The 22,564-nt window shown below is 36.2% G+C and overlaps 2 protein-coding genes across 2 annotated transcripts in view; one reads left to right on the forward strand and one right to left on the reverse strand.

The window, feature by feature from the left end:
* The first annotated feature begins 2,781 nt into the window (after positions 1-2,781).
* L(3)72dn (lethal (3) 72Dn) lies at positions 2,782-10,579 on the forward strand. The gene is made up of 11 exons (XM_026643356.2): positions 2,782-3,017; positions 3,089-3,468; positions 3,555-3,736; positions 3,827-4,017; positions 4,373-4,528; positions 4,739-5,078; positions 5,657-5,840; positions 5,954-6,177; positions 6,950-7,132; positions 9,955-10,044; positions 10,419-10,579. Exons 1-11 carry the CDS (start codon positions 2,917-2,919, stop codon positions 10,533-10,535), a joined length of 2,148 nt encoding a protein of 715 aa, XP_026499141.2. The 5' UTR covers positions 2,782-2,916; the 3' UTR covers positions 10,536-10,579.
* A 718-nt stretch (positions 10,580-11,297) lies between these two features.
* The window catches only part of LOC113403010 (uncharacterized), a 57,447-nt gene continuing 46,180 nt past the window's right edge, over positions 11,298-22,564 (reverse strand). Inside the window, exons 2-6 of the mRNA XM_026643424.2 lie at positions 13,942-14,037; positions 13,631-13,737; positions 13,442-13,555; positions 12,808-12,946; positions 11,298-11,624 (exon numbers count right to left, since the gene is read on the reverse strand). Of these exons, the coding sequence (XP_026499209.2) occupies positions 11,498-11,624; positions 12,808-12,946; positions 13,442-13,555; positions 13,631-13,737; positions 13,942-14,024 (570 nt within the window). The 5' untranslated portion in view covers positions 14,025-14,037 and the 3' untranslated portion in view covers positions 11,298-11,497. The remainder of the gene's footprint in view (positions 11,625-12,807; positions 12,947-13,441; positions 13,556-13,630; positions 13,738-13,941; positions 14,038-22,564) is intronic.

Genomic DNA, 22,564 nt, shown 5'->3' on the forward strand with positions numbered 1-22,564 from the left:
CGTACTCTGTAGTTCCATCTGTCAAAAAATGTAAGACCAAAATAAAAAACCCAAATAATATTTGAGTCTTGACAGCTATTATTCGATGTCAGCCTAATGTCACTAGCACTGTCCTCTGTGTACGTATATGTCGGCGATTCGACAGCATTCTCCCCGGGATTCATGTAGAAATCCAGAAAAACACTTTTTGTTTTGCATTAATAAATTTAATATTAATAGTAATAATTGTATAGTGATTGGTTCTACAATTGTCCGAGGAATGCCCGCCTGAACTTACTTTTCTACTAACTAAACTATAACATCCTTTTTTTATATCAACAACAAGACCATATTTATTTTGTTACAAACATAGTAACTATTAATGGCTTATAATAATAAAAAAATAATATAAAATGATTTTTGATCTTAATTAAAAATCTAAATATATTGTAATTAGCTTAATTATTTATCACTATCTATATTAAAAATATAGCGGACACATCAAATTCACACATTTCTTGACAAAAAGAAATCATATTTATATTTCAAAATTATTTAAACAGTATTAGTTAATAATTGCCATAACCAAAACTTCTACTAAATCTTAATTTATTTAATTCCTTACTTATTATAATAAATCTGTCCGGAAATCATAGGCTTAAAACGCCATAGGTACAAAACAAATGTTAATGACTTGCTTGATACATTATATATTCCAAAATAAGAAATATAACTTAGTATTATCTAAGATTGATTCTAAAATGCGAATTACAATTTATTATTCTACATATTACTTTATTGCTAAGAGTAGATAATAATATTTCCTGTATTATTAAGTCCCAAATTATTTGATAGATGTCGCTTTACAGATTATAAGTTTTATTCGATTTGTTACATATATTGACAACAGATGGCAGCACTGCCGAGCGCCCATATATACCTACCTTTAATTTGTTTTATGAGGGTCAGCGCATTAACTTTGTAGACAAAACAAAATTTCTTGGTATTATTCTCGATCACCGACTGAACGGAATTTCACACTCTGACTATTTAGCCAAGAAATGTGAAAAATCAATTAATGCCCTTAGAGCAGTATCTGGAGTTTGGTGGGGAGCTCACCCTTATACATTGAAGCTGATCTATAACGCAATAGTTCGTAGTCGTTTGGACTATGGACTGTTTGTTCTAGATCCATTCAATAAATCAGCTTCAGAAAAATTAAACAAAATTCAATTTAAATGTTTGCGCATAATCTTGGGTGCGATGAAATCCACTCCTACTAATGCTCTGCAGGTTGAGTGTGTTGACCCTCCTCTACATATAAGGAGGCAATACTTATGTGACCGCTTTATCATCAAATGATTACAGCTATCTTCCCATCCTCTATTGGCCCGATTAAACAAATTATCCCACCTTTACAACCCAGACAGACCGAAATCCTCATTCCTATTAAACAGTTTCCTCAAGTATACCAACCTCCCTCATCCCCTTACCACTTTTCCTTCTAATCCTCTTTTTTCCACCTCCTTTAAAGCTCTTATTTATAATACCCCCGTTATTACAAACCTTGGTCTTATAAAAGGTTCCCCTGATACTAGTGTCCAATTTCAAAAAATGTTTCATCAAAATTGGCCAAATCACCTCCCTATATATACTGATGCCTCTAAACTCTCACCGACCGGCTGCGTTGGCGCAGCTTGTTGGATACCTAAATATAAAATAGCCCTTTTATTTAAATGCCCCCCTGAAACCTCTATATTTTCCGGTGAGGCCATTGCTTTACTGGAAGCTATTATGTATGCCCAGTCACACAACATACAACAATCAGTTATTTTATGTGACTCATTAAGCTGTCTGTTGGCCATTAAAGAAAATCCTTTTCGTAGCAAATTAAGACTTTCTATCGTTTTTAAGATCAGAGAGGCTCTGTTGTCCTGTCACCAACAAGGCCTTCAGGTTTTGCTGGTCTGGATTCCAAGTCATTCCGGTATTATTGGAAATGAGATGGCTGACTCATATGCTAAGATTGCCATCCAATCTGGTTCATCTGAGCATTTTGTCAATTCCTCTCGAGACCTGCTCACTCTTGCGAAAGCTCAAATGGTTAAATCCTGGAATGCTTTTTGGATTTCATCAAAATCGGTTAAAGGTAAGTATTATTCGGCGTTACAACCTGAAATTCCGAGGCGACCTTGGTTTTCACTTCACAGGCACGCTGACCGTTGGGTCACATCCACTATCTGTCGGTTACGCCTCGGCCATTCTTGCACACCTACCCACCTAGCAAAGATAAGAGTTCGAGATCACTCGCTGTGTGAATGTGGCCTAGACGAAGGTTCCGCTACCCACATCCTGTTCCTTTGTCCTAAACTTCTTCATCCCATTTACGACGTTCTCCCTCCTAAAGTTCCTCGTCCTATAAATGTTGAATGTTTGTTGACGTTTGTGTTTAGTCCATTTTGTTCTTTTTTGTGTAAATATATTAAATGTAAAAAAATTAAGTTGTGAATAGTCCAATTAAGTGATATATCTTATTATATATAGTTTAGAATACTAACAATTATTTGTAATTTATCCTATTATTAACCCTTAATGTTTGTGTTGTTCTAGGTTACGGATTAACAAGGAAATTACTACTACTATACTTGGCTTTAAAATTTAATTGAGTTTGTTATCTCACCCATATCGATCAATCTCATTCGTGTCTTCTCCATCCTACGTGACATTGGCGAAATAATCTGTGCCCTGTCGGCACAACTAAAAGCCATTAAACTAAGAATTGAATTGACTGTCCTCTGTCAGGCTGTCACTATCATGTGCGCAGTGCGACACCGCATGTTGATTATTATTTAATTTGAGCAGTTTAAATATAGTATATAACGCCCTAGAGGCATTATAATAGTATTCGCATTTGTATTTATCAAAAAATAATATACAATGGCTTGCAAACTACACCGTGTTCGTTTTTATAATCCAAAACCAGAGCAAATAAACTGTGTATCTTTTAATACAAAAAGCAAACTCTTAGCACTAGCAAGGTAAATTTTGTTTCTAAATAGACCATTATTAATTTAAGAACGCGGTGTTTATTATTGCATTATTGTTACAGGCAGGATGCATCTATTGAAATATGGGACTTAAACTTTGCACCTTTCCTTCTTAAATTCAAACCAGGTGAAGCAAATACTTCTGTAGAAGCTCTGGGATGGGTTAATCATAGATTACTTTCGACAGGCCTTGGAGGAGCTTTATTAGAATGGGATATGGAGACTCTTTCAATAAAATTTACAATGATTCTAACTGGTTATGCTGCATGGTGTCTAGATGTTAACTCCAGTAATACTCTGGTAGCAGTAGGAACTGAACAAGGCTATATCAATTTATATTCAGTGGAAAATGATGAGATTGTTTACAAAAAGATTTTTGATAAACAGGAGGGAAGGATTTTGTGTTGCAAATTTAATAACACAGGCAGTGTGTTAGTAACAGGTAACTTATCAAACATATATAAATTTAAAGTATATTTTATGTTTACATTACAGAATAGTATTTATTGATATTACTAAATTTTCCAGGATCTATTGACACAATCAGAGTGTGGAATGTTGAAACTGGTCATGCAACAAGTCGAATGTCTGTTAGTAGAAGGGCAAAGGAAACTATTGTGTGGTGCCTCGCTGTCCTGTCTGATAATACTGTCATTTCAGGAGATAGTCACGGAAGGCTTACTTTTTGGGATGGTAATCTAGGGGATCAGGTAATAGACCTACTGCAATACCAACACAATAGTCATACCTTTTTAAAATGAATGATTAAACTATAGCAAAGTATATTTATTTAATTTCAGATCGAGTCATACAAATGCCACAAATCTAATATATTATCAATAGCAGTTTCTGATGATGAAAACAGTTTGTACTGCAGTGGAGTTGATCCAGTTATTATGAATTTTGTCAAAGTTAACTGTAGTTCTGGAAAGCAATCGAGTGCGCAATGGGTGAAAAATGTGCAAAGAAATATACATGAACATGATGTCAGGTATTGATATTTATTAAATACTCATATATTGCCTGCTAAGATAGTCCATGTAGCATGTAGTTCATAACCCCGGCACAAAATCCAGGCAAGAACCACTAAATTTTTATATGTGCAATGAGTATGCTTAATAGATATTAGGAAACCAGGATAAAAGAATTTGACTATCAATAAATCTATTGAGATCATAATGGTAGAATAAGTTCCAAAACCCTTTTAACACTAAAAATTAGAATAATATACACAAATTCATTTCAATCATAATTTAGGCTTTTCATTTATTGGGAAAACATTTATGATGTGGATCAATTTAATTTTTTTTATTTATGTGTATATGAAGCAATTGTATTACTTCCAGGGCTCTTGTGATATATGGTGATAAGTTGATATCTGTTGGAGCAGATGGTTATCTGACTCTTTCAAGTTATCCACCAAAATGGGTGATGAGGATTCCGCCTATGATACCAGCTCCAAGATCAGCTGTATGTCCTCAAAAGAAATTACTTTTATTAAGGTATAGCATTAAACATTATGTTAAAAATATATAAATATACTGTTATAAACATTGATCATTATATTTACTTAATAGTAATCATTATATTTATATTTAAATTACATGTATGATGTGATGCAAAAATTTAAATTACAATTATTTTATAGAATTCTCTCATTTAGTTCAGTAGGTTTTTTTTCTGAGTTCCTTACATATTAGATTTCATTTCAGGTACAGCAACTATCTTGAAGTTTGGAAACTTGGTTCCTATGCGGTAAATGAAAGTGGTAATGTAACAGTGACAAATGTCAATTTGAATCAGAGTCTAAAACAAAAAGACAGTACTAATGAACTAGAAAAAGATTCTGAAATAGATGCTTTAAGTATAACTGACAATAAATCGGAAAAACAACATCAAGCAAAGAGTTTGAAATTAACAGAAGCACCAATTAAACTTGTGTCGATTCAAATGAAAGGAAAGAAACAAATTAAATGCTGTGACTTTTCACCAAGTGGGGAATTGATTGTGTACTCCACTGACAGTAACATGACATTGTTGAAGTTAGAATGTGTAAGTTCTTTTTTAAAATCAACCTAAAAATGTAATGACTAGACTAGGGAGCTGGTGAGCATTTTGATATATGATTTGCTAATCTTTCATATAGATACAATTGAAATCAATATGATCTAATTTTATTTAGGTCTCAATATATATTTATTTCGTATTGTAAGAAAAAATATTTTTTGTATAATTTATTATACATAATTGTAATAAAATATTTATTAAATGAATAATTATAACATAACAAAGCTGTGAATCTACATCTTTTAGTAATTTTCTTTTGAAATTCCTACATAAATTGCACATACAGATATTGAAATTATACAGAGTTATCAGTAAGACATTAAATATCCCTGGACCAAATTACTAATACGAAATACAACTATCAGCACAACTTTTGTTCGATGACTTCTTCAAAAAACTTTCATATTGCTATAATCCACCATGTCACATACTCCGGGTATTGTATTCATAATAATAATTCTAAGCACTCAATAACTAGTACAAAATTCTTATCATTTACGTGTCAATATACATTACATTGTTGAAGATTCAAGATAGTCATAGTTTATATTAATTAATTACAGGATGATGACCAAACCAATATATCATTAGCAAAAGTGTTAGTGAGTGGTCTTGAATGTTGTGACCGCGTGGCCTTCACTGAGGATTCGCGCACGATGGTCGCTTACAAGGATGGAGAGTTGAAAGTATTACAAGTGGACCCTGAAGCAGGCGCTACTATAGTGCAGAATATAGCTTGTGAAAAATGTAAGTAACATTTACCTAAAATATATAAAATAGAAATTGCAGAATAATTAATTATTATTAATCAAGTGTATTGTGATGGTGGATTGGGCTTTAACAAATTATGAATTTTTCAGACCTCAGGTCGAAATGTATTCTCCATCTCCAAATATCAAAAGATACTCCATCAAAAACGATATACCTAGTGGCGGCCGACACGCAGAGCGATATCGCTGTTTGGATAAAGAAAGACAATAAATTTAGATTCTATGTCTCATTGCCGAAATACAGATGCGTACCCTCCGCTTTGACATTCGATAACGAGGAGGAGAAGCTCATCGTAGCCTACGTCGATCAAGAGGTACGTTCTGTCGATAGTTTACTTAGTCTTAGCATTCGGCTCGAGTATGACGCTTAAGGCCAACAATAATACCACATGAGTAAATACCTCCTCACTTTTATACAATCGCGCAACTATTGGTACTACGAAATGCAGCGGTATGTGTGCTCCCTCACTGTCCGAGCTTAAAACCTGTTTTCCCAGGTTCGGGCATTTAATAAAGTATGCACGTAAAATAATCAGATAAATAATTATTTATAAATATCCTCATGTGACAACCCTACTAATAGAGAAAGATTTAATGTTCTACCCAAATTTTGTTTCTGTTGGTAATATATGCTTGCCTATATGAAAACTCGTGTAATATATATAGAAGCGTAATACAAGCTTTAATTTTTTTTCGCGTAAAGTATAACGGCGATGGTAGAGACTTTAAAGGTACCGTTGTCAAGTGCGCTAGCTATTCGAAATCTTTAAAACTGATACTGCCGTCTTTATTCGTAAAGTTATACTTATGGGGTATAATAAAATTAGATAAATAAATCATAGTTACCGTGTTGAGAACGAAGTGGTTATCTCGTTGCGTCATATTTCATTCAAAGAATTCAAAAATTCACCGCACGAACAGAAGAAAAAAATGTTAAGATTTTATCACCAAGTTTGCGCCTCCGCAAAGTGTTCGTTTTGTATGAAATAAGATTTCGCAATTATTAAAAGATATCGCAACTCCGATGTGTTTTCTTACGACGCGTTCGTTCGGAGTGTGCGTCGATAATCATACGACAACTTCCAGCTGATCGAGTACGACCTGGTGAAGGCGAGGGCGGCGAAGAGCGCGGTGGCGGAGAGCGCGGCGTGGCGCGCGCGCTCGGTGGCCGCCGCCGCGCTGTGCGTGCCGCCCGCGCGCCCCGCGCACCCCGCGCTGCTGGCGCGCGACGACAGCTCGCTGTGGCTGCTGCGGAGCGACGCGCCGCAGGTGAGGCGGAACTGGCATTTTAATGATGTGCAAACGCACACCTTTCGCGACTATGCATGTATGTGTTGTAATTAAATTATTGTTAATTTGTGAAGATAAGTTTCTATAACATAAAACTCTTTTTTTTTTTTTTTTCTCGCTGTTAAAACGCATTACGCGCTTCTCCCACGTGATGGAAGGTGGGGGGGGGGGTGTGGGACTCCCCGGAGCCCTGGACGCCGAGTGCGCCCAGGTACGCCCGGTTTACCCACTAAAAAACCAGCGGTACCCACTCCGTCTTTCGGCGGGCGCCACGGGATCGCTTGCGCATGCTACCGTGACGCCCTGACGGTCTAGGTCTAGTTCTCGGGGTACTGAGACCCCCCCTAGTCCCTGCGACGCCTATTGAGGCGGGGGGAGAAGGTGCGCGTAGCGCTTTTTCCTCCTCCCCGGTCGTTTCCCCGGAGCGGGTCTGCAGCGGCGTCCTCTTCCCGCTCCCGCTCCGCGGCTTCCTTCTGCGACATCACGTTTTCGCAGAAAGAGCGCATCTCCGACCAGCACGTCTCGCTACCGAGCATTTCGTTGACGATGCTCGGCAGCGAGAGGTCTCCGCCCATAGTCGCCGCCAGGGTGTGCCTCTGGGGCCCCCACGCAGCACACTCACTCAGGGTGTGGAGCGCCGTGTCGACTGGCGCACCACACTCGTGGCAGGAGGGTAACACCTCCCGCCGCGCTATTCCGTGCAGGTACTTACCGAAGCCTCCGTGCCCGGTAAGTACCTGTGTCATCCTGAAGGTGAGTGTGCCCTTCTTCCTTTCGACCCAGCGACTCAAGTGGGGACGGATCGCCTCCACTGTCGCCAGGCCCGCCGTGGGTGACCCCAGATCCTCCTGCCATCGGGCGATCAGGGCTCGCTGGGCTAGAGCCCTGATCCGCCCGACCTCCGCCGACCCTGGACGGTCGCCGCGGTTCCTCGCCTCGACCCGGAACCGGTACACCTCCGCGAGCACCTCCGCGAGCACCTCCGCCTGGAACTCCCTGGGCGGATCGCCCGCGAGAAGTGTCGCCGCAGTCCACGACACCGTACGGTACCCTTTGATGCCTCTCACCGCTATGACCCTCTGCGGCTTCCGCAGCAGGGCCCGATTGTCAGCGGTGAGGGCGTCGACCCAGATCTGGGCACCGTACAGCGCCATCGACCTCACTACGCCGGAATAAAGACGCCGGCATAGCGATCCCGGCCCCCCCACATTCGGAAGGAGGCGGCCGAGAGCGGCGGCGGCGTTGATGAGCCTCGGGCCGAGATGGACGAAATGCTGCCCGAAGCTCCATCGACCGTCCAGGATTAGGCCCAGATACTTCATCTGGGCCTGCACCTTGATCACCGTCCCTCGGACGGTGATACTCGCCCCTCGTGGGGGTCCTTTCCGTGGACCGTGGACTAGGAGGGCCTCCGTTTTGGATATGGAAACCCTTAAGCCCAGCATTCCCATACGGTCCACGGTGAGAGCCGTTCCGACCTCGGCGAGGCGAGCCCGAAAGTCCCGCCCAGTCGCCGTGACGAGGGTGTCGTCAGCGTAACACAACACCCCCATCCCGGGAAGGACGGGAGCTCGCAGGAGCCAGTCGAACCCGACGTTCCACAGAATTTGGCCGAGAACCAACCCCTGTGGAACGCCGCAGCCTACCCGACGCCGGACCAACCTCCCATCGACCCCCGCCCAGAGGACCTCCCTGTCCTGGAGGTACGCCTCCAGCAGCCTCCTGAGATAGGTAGGCACCCCATGGTATCGGAGTGCCTCCCGTATCGTCTCGAAAGTGAGACTGTTGAAGGCGTTCGCCACGTCGAGCGACACCGCCAGGACGACTTGCCCCCGGGCCACCGCTTCCGTCGTCCGAGTCTTCAGGGCGTCCAGGGCGTCGACCGTCGACCGGCCCGCCCTGAACCCGTACCGAGCGTCTGAGAGACCCGGACCGACCTCCTCGAGGTGCTGAACGAGACGGGCTGCGAGGACCTTCTCGAAGAGTTTGCCCGTCTCATTCAGCAGCACTATTGGCCTGTATGCCGAAGGAGAATCCAACGGCCGAACCTCCTTCGGCAACAGGACTAACTTCCCTTCCTTCCAAGGCTTCGAAAACTGCCCGCTGCACAGACACTCGTCGAACAGCTCCCGAAGCCTTGCACCGAGGAATTCCAGGGCGTCGCACAGAACACGCCCTGGAACCCCGTCCGGACCCGGCGCCGTGTTCTTGGCCCTCAAACGGCCGAGGGCCATCTCCATCTCCCGCTCCGTGATCAGTGGTGGAGCTACTGCGTCTTCGATCACGGAGCGGGGGGCCATCTGTGGAGGAACATGCTCGCCTGGAAGGGGGAAGAGTTCCCCGACCAGGCGCAGGAGGAGTTCCGGCGGCAGCGTCTCGGTGATGGGGGCGCCTTGGGTGCGGAACTTCCCACGCACACCGCGGTACGGGCGCCCCCACGGGTCTCGATTGAGACCCGCCAGAAGCTCCTCCCTGGCCTTCTCTTTGGCCTTGCTAAAAAAAAAAAAAAAGTTGTTAAGTTTTTCTATCCAAAAAATCTGCTGTTGGTCCTGTTCCTGAACTCTTTCGTGTCACATTTGCCATCCCATCGGATATGAGGCTGAGGCAATAGAGAGTGCAGCTGTGTTCGCGCACAAACGTGCACTATAATATGTCCTGCGTAGTTGACTGATCTTCCCTGAGACTGACCACCATGGCCGCAATCGATCAGGACATCATCAGTAGGCATAATCAACTTAACACCTAAAATAATATTTCTGTGTGTCATACATTAATTTATTATTTTTTTACTTTAATTTCAGGCTGATGCCGAGGGGCCAACACCAAAGAAAAAGAATAAAAAAAAGAACGCTGTAAATCCTAACTCCCAAATTAGAATCATTCCCATAAAGGTAATATTAATCAAAATTATATTTCTAAATATTACTTACCTAAACTACGCACCGCACATATTTACCCGCGTTTTTCATTATGGGGTCGTGACCTGTCGACCGTAACGTGATGGGATGTATATCTGTGAGCTATAAAGTAGAGATTTTTTAAATCAGTCAGGTAATTTCCGGGAAGATTGCATTTAAATAAACAAATATCTTCAGTGTTATATACATTGCATATATTTGAAAACATATGTATATACTTTAAAAAAAAAATGCTTAATTCATATACATTGAATTCGCATTAAAATGCACTTACAGAATACGGGACTCACAAAATTTCTATATAAAAGATTGAATTTTTAAAGCAAGTATTTTCTTAATTGTTACAGTACTTGGCTGATTTCCACTGGCTTGGAGACGATGAAGCTGTGACGTTAGAAATTTTACCCGAAAATATTATATCGCAGCTCCCACCAGTGATAGCTACTAAGAGACATAATGTATAAGCGTAAATATATTTAAAATATAGGTACTTATATTATTTCTAAAATGTGTTTGATTTTTTGGTTTATTTATAAATGTATTATATAATACAACAATTATTTTAAGTATTATACTTTAATTTAAAAGATAGGTTAAAGTTTAAACATTGAGGAGTTGTCTAATTAAAAAATCTTTTGAAGAATGACATTTAATTTAATTATGTTACAAAATAAATAAAATGTACACATAATATCGAGCCGCTGATAGAATGCATTTTTGACAAGTTCGTGTTGAAGGGAAAATGGTTAGAATTTTCGAATAATTATTATTGTTATAAAATTTATAGTAATGTAAAATTATAATAATTCACATATATACTTTTGCGCTAAAATTTATTTTTAATAAATAAGATAACGATATTTTTATTTTATTCTGTGTGCATATACTGTTATACATAATATACGTATATAAACTAGTACAAGGTTGACATACAACTGTATATTTTTGAAGTGTATATTCATTGACTCATGACCTACTGCCACACGATAGGACCGAATTCTCTCAGTGACCGAACAGGTAGATTGTATTGTCACTAGTACCGAAAACTTGTGCAAAATCTCAGCGCATTTGTTCGGATGAGTCTGGTATAAAATTCAATTACAAGATTACATACACTTTACAGCTTAAGTTAGATATAAGCTTGTAAAAGTATAACTTATTTTGTAACTATAAAAAAGCCGAAGTAGTACACGTTTGTTGGTCTATATTAGCGTCTTAGAATGTAATTAATAGGATGATGTCTTAACTAATCACTATACAATTTAGTTATAGCACGGCAATGGCTAATGTATGAGTAGTCATTTCTAATAATTAATACACGTCAAGGAATATTGCGAATTTTAGTACAATAGTTATTAACCGCGTCAACTTGAACATCCCTGGTCACTGATGTTACAAAAGTGGGGAAGTCCCAACAGACGCCTGATCATGACAATAACGAATCAAAATCGAATATTGTTACGTCTTGTTGCTGCGGGTATCCCCAAATTTTATCTGTGACGTCACACCTCGCTGGCGGCAACTTGTAGGATATTGGATCTCCATCTACACTCCTGAAAACATTGTTATTATCTTACAGTAACAACAAATTACAAAATATGATATTGATATATAACTTGTAACTTTAATTGTAAGTAATAAATAAAGTGTGTGATAATAAAAAAAGTATCTGCTTAATTTCTTCCCGATCCTCGGTGGAATACATATATTCCGAACCAATAATGGCTACAATTTACTTTTTAAATAATAATTTACCAGTGATACTATGAAGTTTCATAAATAAACTATATTTTAATTTCATTTTCTTTTATGATCAAGTCAAAAGTCGATTTTAAAATGCTTATGGTCAATTTACACACTGATTTATTAGGCATCAGATGGGTTGCAACAAGATTACATAAAAATAGTGGTTTACATTTTTATGAAATATATATTGTAAAAATAAACCAAATGTTCTCTTGGTGTAATATTATTTTAAATGCACATGTCAATAAAAAAAATTGATAGCTTTGGAGAACAAAGGAAATACAGATCTTTGTTCGTAATTATCTATTACTTCACTCATTTATTTATATTAATTTAAATTATTAAAAAAAAAATGATGTGATGAGAATGAATTGCCATCATTTAATATTAATTAAATGATGGCAATTCACGTATACGTATAAAATATTAGAGAGTCCATTTCATCAATAACTAATTAGTAGCAATCGTAGTAATCGTAGACCAAAGAGTTTGTAATGTAGTAGAGCAACTTTAATGTAGAGTGATGATATTAATTCTATGTAGGTATGTGATAAATGATAAATATTTGATATTTTCCTAAACGTTGTTGATAACGGATGTACAATGATTACTCATAAGAAATACTGCTCCGTATTAGAGAGAGGAATGTTACTATTATAGGGGATATAAAATAAGACTTGTAGAGCTATTAGAGAAGGTACACAGAAAACGTGTCATGTATTACACGCAGCACTTCTGTTGTTTTGATTTTGTTCCTAAAGTTATTTTGCAAGTCTTGTAATTAACTAGAAGCTATGATTAATTTACATATATATATCTTATTTCATTTCGAACACATCGACGTCTCCTGGGAGCTATATACATACGTATATCGTGTTTATTTTAAACGAATTCGACAGTATTACAATTTTCTTAAATTTTCTAGATATATATTTGTCAGCATTATGAAAAGTTAATAACTTAGTAAACTTATTTAAATTCCATACTAACCCTAAAAACATGACGGTCTGCTTGTAAGGGTCATATAATTGTCCGCGCGGTAGCGGAGAACGGATAGGATAGTCGCGGCAAGTTTTCACTACTGGTCCAAACTTCTCCAGCGAGCAGCGTGCGCGTCGACCAATAACACCTAGTAAAAGTCAACCAATGTAATATCCCACTGAAATCATGTACACAAATTAAAAACACTTTAGCCCCAATACATATTATAGGTGCCTATCTGAAATTGAATCCTCGATCTTTGCGCGAAATTCACTAAGCCAATAGCTCGTTTTATTTCTAGATCATCTCTTATCAATAACACATATATTCATGTTAACTTTAAATAAATCGTATTAATGAAATTAGGTCTAGTTATAGGTCCTTGTGCAGGATCATCTGTCAGTTCAGTTCGTCATCAACGGTTCTATTGACAAACATCCGCTATATGTCATTCCCAACGGCACTATTATGAATTTAAGATCCTTTGGTTGCTGCATTGACGGTATATGCGTTTGACGGTTCTATCTTTGCCGAAAGTTATTACTATTACCATATAAAGTTTTGCATGTTTGTCTGCCTTCCTGAAAGAAACAATACAATAGATTTGAATACATAATTACTAATTTAAGAAAACATAGCTTACCAGAACTAGTAGCTGGTAGCTGTGATGGAGACGGGTCTATTTTGACGGCGAGCTCTTCATCAGGCTTGCAGCTGACTGAACGAACTGCTGCTCGGTAATCGTCAAGGGACATTCCTATAGATAAAATTAAAAAAATAGTAAAAAAAGGGTAATCTTTCATATATTACCAACATTTAATTTTTAACAGACCTATTTTAAGTGCTTCTTCTTCTTGCATTTCTCGAACGTGTTTATGGAAACCCCATCGTTGCTGCCAAAGGCGCGCAGCGTGTTTCTCTTTTTTACTCACTGATGTACTGTAAAACGAACGCACATTTTCTGAATATAATTATTTGGCATAAAAATAAAATAATTAACGAATGTTCCTTACTGGTATTTAAATATTAAATATAATCGTATGGTGAAAAACAGTTTAGTTCATTGCAAGCCTTAGAGATTAACACGCATGTTTTAGCGATTTATTACATTATATACATTTTAGTAAATTATAAAAATCTTACAGAATTCCCTGTGCTTTCACTGGGTCGATAGAAGGTTCTCGGCGAATGCCAACACCTGTAGGAGCTTGTGTAGTATTTTCCATTTGAACTTGTTAGCTATAAATAGGTAATTGATTAAAATTAAATTCTGTATTTTATTTGTATTAGGACTGTTTTATTTTGCTTTTCCTAACTACGAATACAATAGATATTGATCAAACGATTTCGTCACCCTACCGATGGTGGATATAGAAACGAACCAAAGTGTATTTCGTTCCGAATTATAATTCTTTAAAGAAAATGAAAGCAAAACATAAACCTCTTTGTTATCCTTTTGAACAGCCTTTGTTAGCCTTTATGTTAAAACCTATCAATGTTCAACTTGCACTGTTCGCCAATTTAAATTAACGTTGATGCAAATTAAAATGTTATGTCATTGGTACTTTCGGGTTCTGGCTATATAAAAATTACCTCGTCGGTATTTAATCGTAATTAGATCACGGGCGCGATTTAAATTTGTATGCAAATGTTTTCGTGACTTTGTACACCTAATGCAAATTGAATTTGGTACATATTTATTATTTATTTATAATTCACAAAATACTTTGATTTTAGGTACAAGGGTATTACGCAGTTTACTAAACAATTATTTATAACATTTAATGTGGTTGGAAAAAGTCTGCGACGCCATTAACATATATATCCCCCCGCGAAAATGATTGCGAAAATTCTATCATTTTAATTCGCACCCGTGATCTAATTACCTACACAAAAAGGTAAAACCCGCAAAAACCTCATTAAAGCAAATTATAAGTGAATTATACTAAAGGTGTATTATTTTGACCATCGTTTCTAGAACTCCCAAAGAAAAATGTATTACAATAACTTAAATGTAATGTTTTTTTCTTGACAAAGATGTAGGTAAATATAAAATTAGGCAAGGCTATTATAAAATCAAAGAAACTTAGATGTAAAAAGGTCTTATGTTAATAATTCTCCTGCAATTATTATAGCGCAAAACGTTCATCTAATATCATTACAACGGCTCTACACGGTTCATAATTACGCACGTCTAGACGTAGGCATAAAATAATATGTGTTTAAACTTCTATAATTTTATCATACCTTATAATGCAGCTTTTTGTTACTTCCTATTTAATTATGTTTATTAAACAATATATTTTTAAAGAGTCTTGAAGGCCCGCTACCTCGAACTCGTTAATCTTAAACGAAGATTGCGGATTCAAAACCGGTCAATCACTACTGATTTTTCATGTGCTTAATTCCCATCTTGTGCACGACATTACTGGAAACCCACATTTATTCAGCGAAGCTAAATAACCTCCAAGCCTTTCTTCTCAGGAGAAATGGAGGTATTTGTCCAGCAGTAAAACATTTACTTTTTTTACACTACTACTAATTACTAGGTTATACTTAAACTATGTTTTTCAATTGAGTACACATATTCCTAGAATAAATAAATAACCTCATTAATACGTGATTTATCATGAGGTCGTAGGAAATAAACTTAACGAATTATTTGGTTTCGAACTTATTAAAACTTTATAGTAATACATTTATTCAATGCAATACAGTTCAATCGAATAAAAATATTTTTTTTTATAACAGAAGCAATAATCAATTAATTATTATTAAGTATTTATATTTTTAAGTATAATTGTGAAACTTTATTATATTAATCGTGAAAATAATTCGAGCCTTTGTTCTAGGTCACGTTGGTAATTATACTGATTGCGATTCAGTATACATAGACAGGGTGTGTAATATAAACGGTCTAGTCTAGACGCGGGGGCGTGCGGAAAAGGTTACAATGCTCTGTGGGTACGCACCGAGAATTTCACGACCTTTTCGCTTCAACGCAGACTTTTACAGAATTGGGTCACGTTTCACGTACATACGTAGCAATATATTTGTACGTGTAACTTTATATAACATTATATTTTCATTTTATGGCGAGCTTGAATATGTTTAACAACTAAGAGTTTTACAGACATTGAATTTTAAAATTAGAATCATTGGAGAATAAATGAATATAAAAAGTAATACTTGTTTAAATAATATTGATTTCGTTAAGAATAATGTTAAGCCTTCTAGCCTTCTATTTCCTCAAGAGAGACTACAAAATGCAGAGGTGTGTGCGCAAACAAAAGTGCACTTTCATAATCAAATTAAATGGCGATCCAACGTGCTTTCTGAGGTAATTAGTGGCCCGCCCCCGAGACTGGAGCCAGGTTCTTAAGATATGTAGACTTATAAGCAAGCCACACAACGAGGCGAAAATTATTTACTGGTCTTTATATTTCTAAAAATAAAAATAGCTTCTATATATTTTACAGCTTGGTAAGAATTCTGGGGGATTTCATTGCGAAATGCTATATATAAACACATAAGTTTATTCATTATGCATATCGGAAATTTTGAATACTGAAAAAGCGATGAGAGCTTTCATTACTTCATATTTCAAACCGCATTTATGATAATTTGAAAGAAATATGAAAAGACATGAATAATTTATTGAAAAATTGGAATATATTTCGAGTAGCTGTGTATTTTAAGTAGAAGCTGTAACTTCATGCAAACAAAATTATGATGCATTTAGAACGCAGGACCGAGGCCTTCGTCTCACCTCCAGACGCTTTGCACGGCTCGTTTGTTGTCCTCCGGCATGTAAAGTCTAGTCTAGACAGACTAGGCAGACAAAGAACATTGAGTTTTCTTTACGTCAGCTTCATAATCGAGAGATATGCAATCGACTTTATAACCTTAACACTTTTTTTAGTAATACCTTAAGGTGACATTATAAAATAACATAGATTTTTTTACGAATTGTTTGGTTTAAGGATGTCATAGTCTGGATATTTCGTTTAGTGTGAATACAATATTATAATCTATATTGTGACTTTGGACACTAAACCATCATTCATAAAATTTATATCAGAAGATGCAGCACGTTTCGCAGGTTTTAGTATCTATATATATGTACTTTTTCAAATAAAAAGACGGTTTTGTTTATATATTATATCATAAAAATACATATCTTCTATTAATGTAGTTGAGATATACTGTTATGCTTAGAAAAATCATTAAAGATTGACATATTAGATTGTAAATATATTTAGGGTAAAAGATATTGTAAAATTTATATATATATATGTATGTATATCTGAATATATGACAATTAACTAAAGTTCTATACGCATATATTCACTTATCGTCCTTTGTCATACTGTCAAATATATGGTAACCATCTCATCGTAAAAATTAAGGTACAATTACATTTCACCAATCAATCTTACATATTCATGACAATGTATCACCAATGCATACGCAGTGACGTGATCGTTTTTTGTATAGGTTAAACAAAGATATAACTTCATTTCAAACAGACATAACGTAAAGTAAAAAGTGCAGCGCACTGCAAGTATTATTCGGTTCACCTCCAGACGGTGCCTTTTCTAGGCGCGCGAGCGAGCACTTTGTTCAGTCTAGACGAATTGCATTATGAAAATTTATATACCTAGACGATTTACACAAATAGTAACCAATGTACAAAATATTACGACTTTTATTTCTTAAATACTGTATTTTTTATCTACATTTATTTATGTAGAATTAAAAATATTTAAAATATTTCATTTCAGATGTAGAAAGTTTATGACTCTTTTAATAATAAATTAATGGTCACAATTCCACAAAATGATGTCATATATTATACGAATGCTTTTTATTTTACGATTAAAGTAGTAAAATATCCGTATGTAGGTACACTGTAAACTTTTTAAAGAATTTGAAAAATAAGTTGTGGTTTTGTTGATATCGGACAATTTGGGTCATATTCTTTAATAGGTCGCAGTGAGGACGAACAAGTAGGGAGCTCGACCCCACGCGTCGCTCAACGTCCTATTTTTTGCCGTGGAGCAGATTGTCGTAATCGCGAACTGACGATGCGGCAACCGTTAGTTACGGCCGCTCCACTTTAAACCTCATCCATTTTAATTTAACAAAAGTGCCGGCCGATAGCGCGGAGGAAGGACTCATTTCCGTCGTGCCAGCTCGTGTCTGACTCACGTCGCCCGGGACGGTGGAAAAGAACGCGCAACGCACGTCCCGGCATTCCCCATGAGCATGACTCTTTCATACGAAGCGCGTTTAAAGGAACTGAAATGGCATAAACGGTTATATTCACTAATTTATATTTAATAGATAAAACAAAATAGGTTTCATTAAGAGATCTACGTTCTTACACAGTAAAAATAAATGACTATATTTATTACATTAAGGTAATCAATATTTAATACAAATCCCTAATTATCTAAAACTAAAACACAACACATATCGCACGACATCATTACTCTCATTGCAAATTGTTTTTTTTGGAAATATCTGGTCTATTTTACAAAACGGTTGAATAATAATGAAACAATCAAAGTAAGGCTGAATGGGAGCATCAAATAATTGTTATTGTGTACGCACTTACATAACTAATGGTAAACGCTCTACTATTGCGTCCCTTTAGACTAAGGTTGTCAAATGCAGTTTAGTCTCGACAATTTAAAATAAGAATTATAATGTGACTGTGTTCTTTAACGATTGTTGATGTTGAATGAAGAAGCGTGGTCTTTCGACTTTTGTCTCCGCCGAGCCTTTTCCCGTTTCCGCTCCTTCGTCTCCTTATGGACCATGACGGTTTCACAGAAACGGCCCTTCACGCCGATTTCCTGCGGACCATCGCCACGATTCATAGGGACAGGTCTCGTCTAACCTCATAGGCCAGGATCTACCTCTCTGCAATTCACTCGGAACTCTGCAACACAGACGGGACACATCGTCGTCAATTTTCAAAAACGATTATGACCGGTCATTATCTCCGTAAATCGGAAGGTGATGTTCCGTCGGCTGTGATGTGGTGATGCCAAGCGGCTAAGTAAGAGTAAGGTCTATTGTAAAATTTTATAGAACTAATCAAAGACAATGATTAGTTCTATTAAATTAGAGATGAAGACACGTACAATTTAAATACCAAACCAATTTCCTCCCGTGATTTCGCTGGCGTGAGACGGTCGGTGGGGTATTTATGCAAACATAAAGTACATTTTCCGGCATCAAAAATTAACTTATGAGCTGTTTCAGACTATGATCAGTGTCTATGTCAATTTTCATTCAGATCCGTACAGCCGTACTAGCGTGATTGAGTAACAAACATCCATCTATCCAAACTTTCACATGAATAATATTATTAACATAAAGAGAGGAAAATTTTTAAAGTTTAAAGTAGAAATAAATTTTCAGTATACTTTTGAACTAAAGCAAAATTGGGAAGACCTGGACGATGGCAGCCCTAGTCATGACCCATACAATGTCGCCTGTGACGTACTCACTATACATTTATACCTAATAGCTTCTTGTCTGAGCGCGTCGAACAGTCTGCCCGCTTCGCTCGACACGCCTGCATGCATCTCTAACGTCACAAATCGTTTTTAATAATGACGCATTCACTTGGAGCAGTATTACCAAATACATATTGACTAATTATCAATTTGTCCTCAGGTTGACATTTACATCAGCTGATAGAAAAAAATATGACTTACATTTTATAAGTATCTATTATAAACACGAATTATGTAAGAGACAATAACAGACACTTCAGTCAAAATCAAGTGCAAATCAATAGCCTATTGGGAGAAATTCCAAAGGCACTTTCAATGGGTCATTCTTATTACGTGATATGCTCGAATAAAAAGTAGGCAATTCAAATATATAAAATAAAGCTGCGCTGAATATTTGAATAAACTAACGAAATTTAGACGGTTTTTATAAACAATATTGTTAGGAATATACCCAAATAATTAATAAACGTTATAATTTTCTACAGAATTATCTTAGTATGTATGTCAAGATTATATTTATTTTACTCGTATAACAAGTAAGTTACGTGGATAGGATATGTGCGGATGCTCTTATATAGAATTTTATATATAGGTAAGTAATCTATACATAATCTAAACTTACCTATATGTAAAATTTATGATATGATATATGTGACTTAGTGTGATAGTAATAATAAAAAAAAAAACATAAATTGTCAACAGTATAACAAATAGTAACCTACTCTCAATTAACCACTTTAAGTATTTAGCTTCAGAAACGCATTTAATAATAAAAATATTAATTTCTTAATATATATTAAATGACATAAATTATTGTTCGACATCACTTTTTGTTATTTCACTAAAAATAATTAAATAAATAACTTTGTTATCAATTATGGTAATATGATTTGGTTGACTATATGTTTGATTTTTTGTATTGACTTTAGGGGTCCTTTTTGCGTAATATTTCAGATCAAAAAATCTGAATATATTTTTAATTTACTGTTTATTTGTAGACGTGACTCCTGCAACGATTGGCAAATATCGTGCTTGTCACTAGCGCCCTTCGCGCTCAGTACGTTTGATTACTTCTTTGAATGACCGTCACGACCATAATTTCGGTCGAATGTCTAAATACATTAATGTCGATTGTAGAATAAATAGGCGTGAAAACTGTTTGAATGTCATTAATTTTTATTGCGATGTCTAATTTAAACACTTAGGTAAATAAAAATAAAATAATTTCGTTGAACTTTATTAATTATGTAATTATTTTTTATTATCGCTTTATACTCATTGAACTTGATGTTATTAAAAATAATGATACGATCACAAGCTATATCTATAAACCTTATAGAAAAGTTAATTTAAAACAAATCAATGTAGGTTAAATAGTTCAAACCGTGAGCTGACGGATACAGCACTGATTTTGATATTATTTTCTCTTTTGAACAATAAAATAAGTATAAAATGTATATATTATAAGGCATAACAATTTTTAGAAAAATATATATTAAAAGCTAATCTTGGAAAGTTGTAAAAGATAAATATCAGGTGCATTATATAGTTAGGTGTATTATATGCGTGGCGGCGGGCAGGTTGGCCTTCACCTTGAACGCCGCCGTCTGACCCCAGCGTCCCAGCCACCCTGCCACCCGCCTCCTACCACCAACCACCCAATACCTTACACCCATAAATGAACAGTGTTATAATGTCAAATACGAGCAATATTGCATAACGTAGGTGTATTTATTAATCTTTAATTTTTCATTGTAAGAATCAAAATTCTTAGCATAAATGTATGTCTATAGTGTATATACGTTACGTTTACAAAGAGATTTATTAGATTTTATAAGATATTCATAGCCAATATGTAGGAAGGTTAGATGATAGGTTAGAAAACCTGAATTTTAAACAATGATTGTACTCGTAAGTTTAAAATCCTGTCATTTGATTTTCAAAGGCATAAGGAGAACGTCGCCTGCATGTGTCTGCGATCCACATCTCCTCAAGAGGAGAAAAGAAAAGGCCATCGACTATGACGCTTGTCAGGGTTTCGATTGAAATTCAATTTTAATTCAATATTCGTTTTGTTAAGCCTTCACGTTTTCTAGTCATTATTAAAATATCCTTTTACTAAAATCCTATTATACATACATAATTTTAGTAAATAAATTAAACAAAAAAAAAAGTTTTAAATATTACATTTTTCAAATGAAAATTATGGTTCCAATTGATCAAATGACGTAGATCTGAAGAAACTAATAAATACATACAAGCGTATTAATTAACTCAATATAAAAATATAAAGTCCTAAAATATATATAATCATGCCAAAAATATTTTGAATTTTAAATAAAAAATATTATCAAATACATATCTTATGAGAAATATGAAGAAAAATTGCAAGAAAATTTTGACTATATAGGAATGTACTTCATAGACTTTGAGAAGACCTAATTTATAATTTTATTTATTATTAAAATAAAAATTTTAATTTTCAAAAAGATAAAATATTAAGAGGTTTATTGCTAGCCCCAAATTCCTCTAGAGTTTTTCAATGAACTTCCCTTCAGAAATGCAATTGAGTGAAGGAATTTGCATGCTTCTAGGAAAAGACAGTTGGATACATTTTCCAACACGTAGCGTACCAAGATGCTTTTACTAGGAGAATAAATTATACACAATTTGGCATGCTTTTTAAAATTTCAACATGTCTCTTTTATAACAGAGCTGTCTGTTTGAATGCGATTAACTAAAAACAACCTAATGGATTTTCATGCGGTTTTCATCAATGGACGGAATGATTTATGTGGTAGGCTAAGATGAGTTAAGGTTTCGTGGAAATCAGCTGAATTATAACTATGATTGTAAAAGATGTCTAAAAAAATCGTGCAGACTGGGAGCTCCAAAGGCATGCTCCGCGTGAAACAATAGAGTTATAAGAAATATATGTGAACGTTTTATGTAGAACCTTATTATATTGCGTAAAATAAAAGCAAAAAGTGGATCACTTATATTTTTTATAATGATGAACAATATACCCACAGTTTAGTTATACCATTATTATATTAGCCAGGGGAATGTATTATGTGGATCTTAACCAAATATCACTGGTATATGTGCTTAATTTGCGCAAATTGGGAAAGAAAAAACAATTGTGAGGAGTAAACCTACATGTCGGATGAAACTTTACGCGATGGAATAAGTTTCAAACCACCGTTACAGGAGAAGAGGCGCTTGAAAGTTACGCT

This window comes from Vanessa tameamea, chromosome 16 (genome assembly GCF_037043105.1).
Source record: "Vanessa tameamea isolate UH-Manoa-2023 chromosome 16, ilVanTame1 primary haplotype, whole genome shotgun sequence".
Taxonomy (NCBI): Eukaryota; Metazoa; Arthropoda; class Insecta; order Lepidoptera; family Nymphalidae; genus Vanessa; species Vanessa tameamea.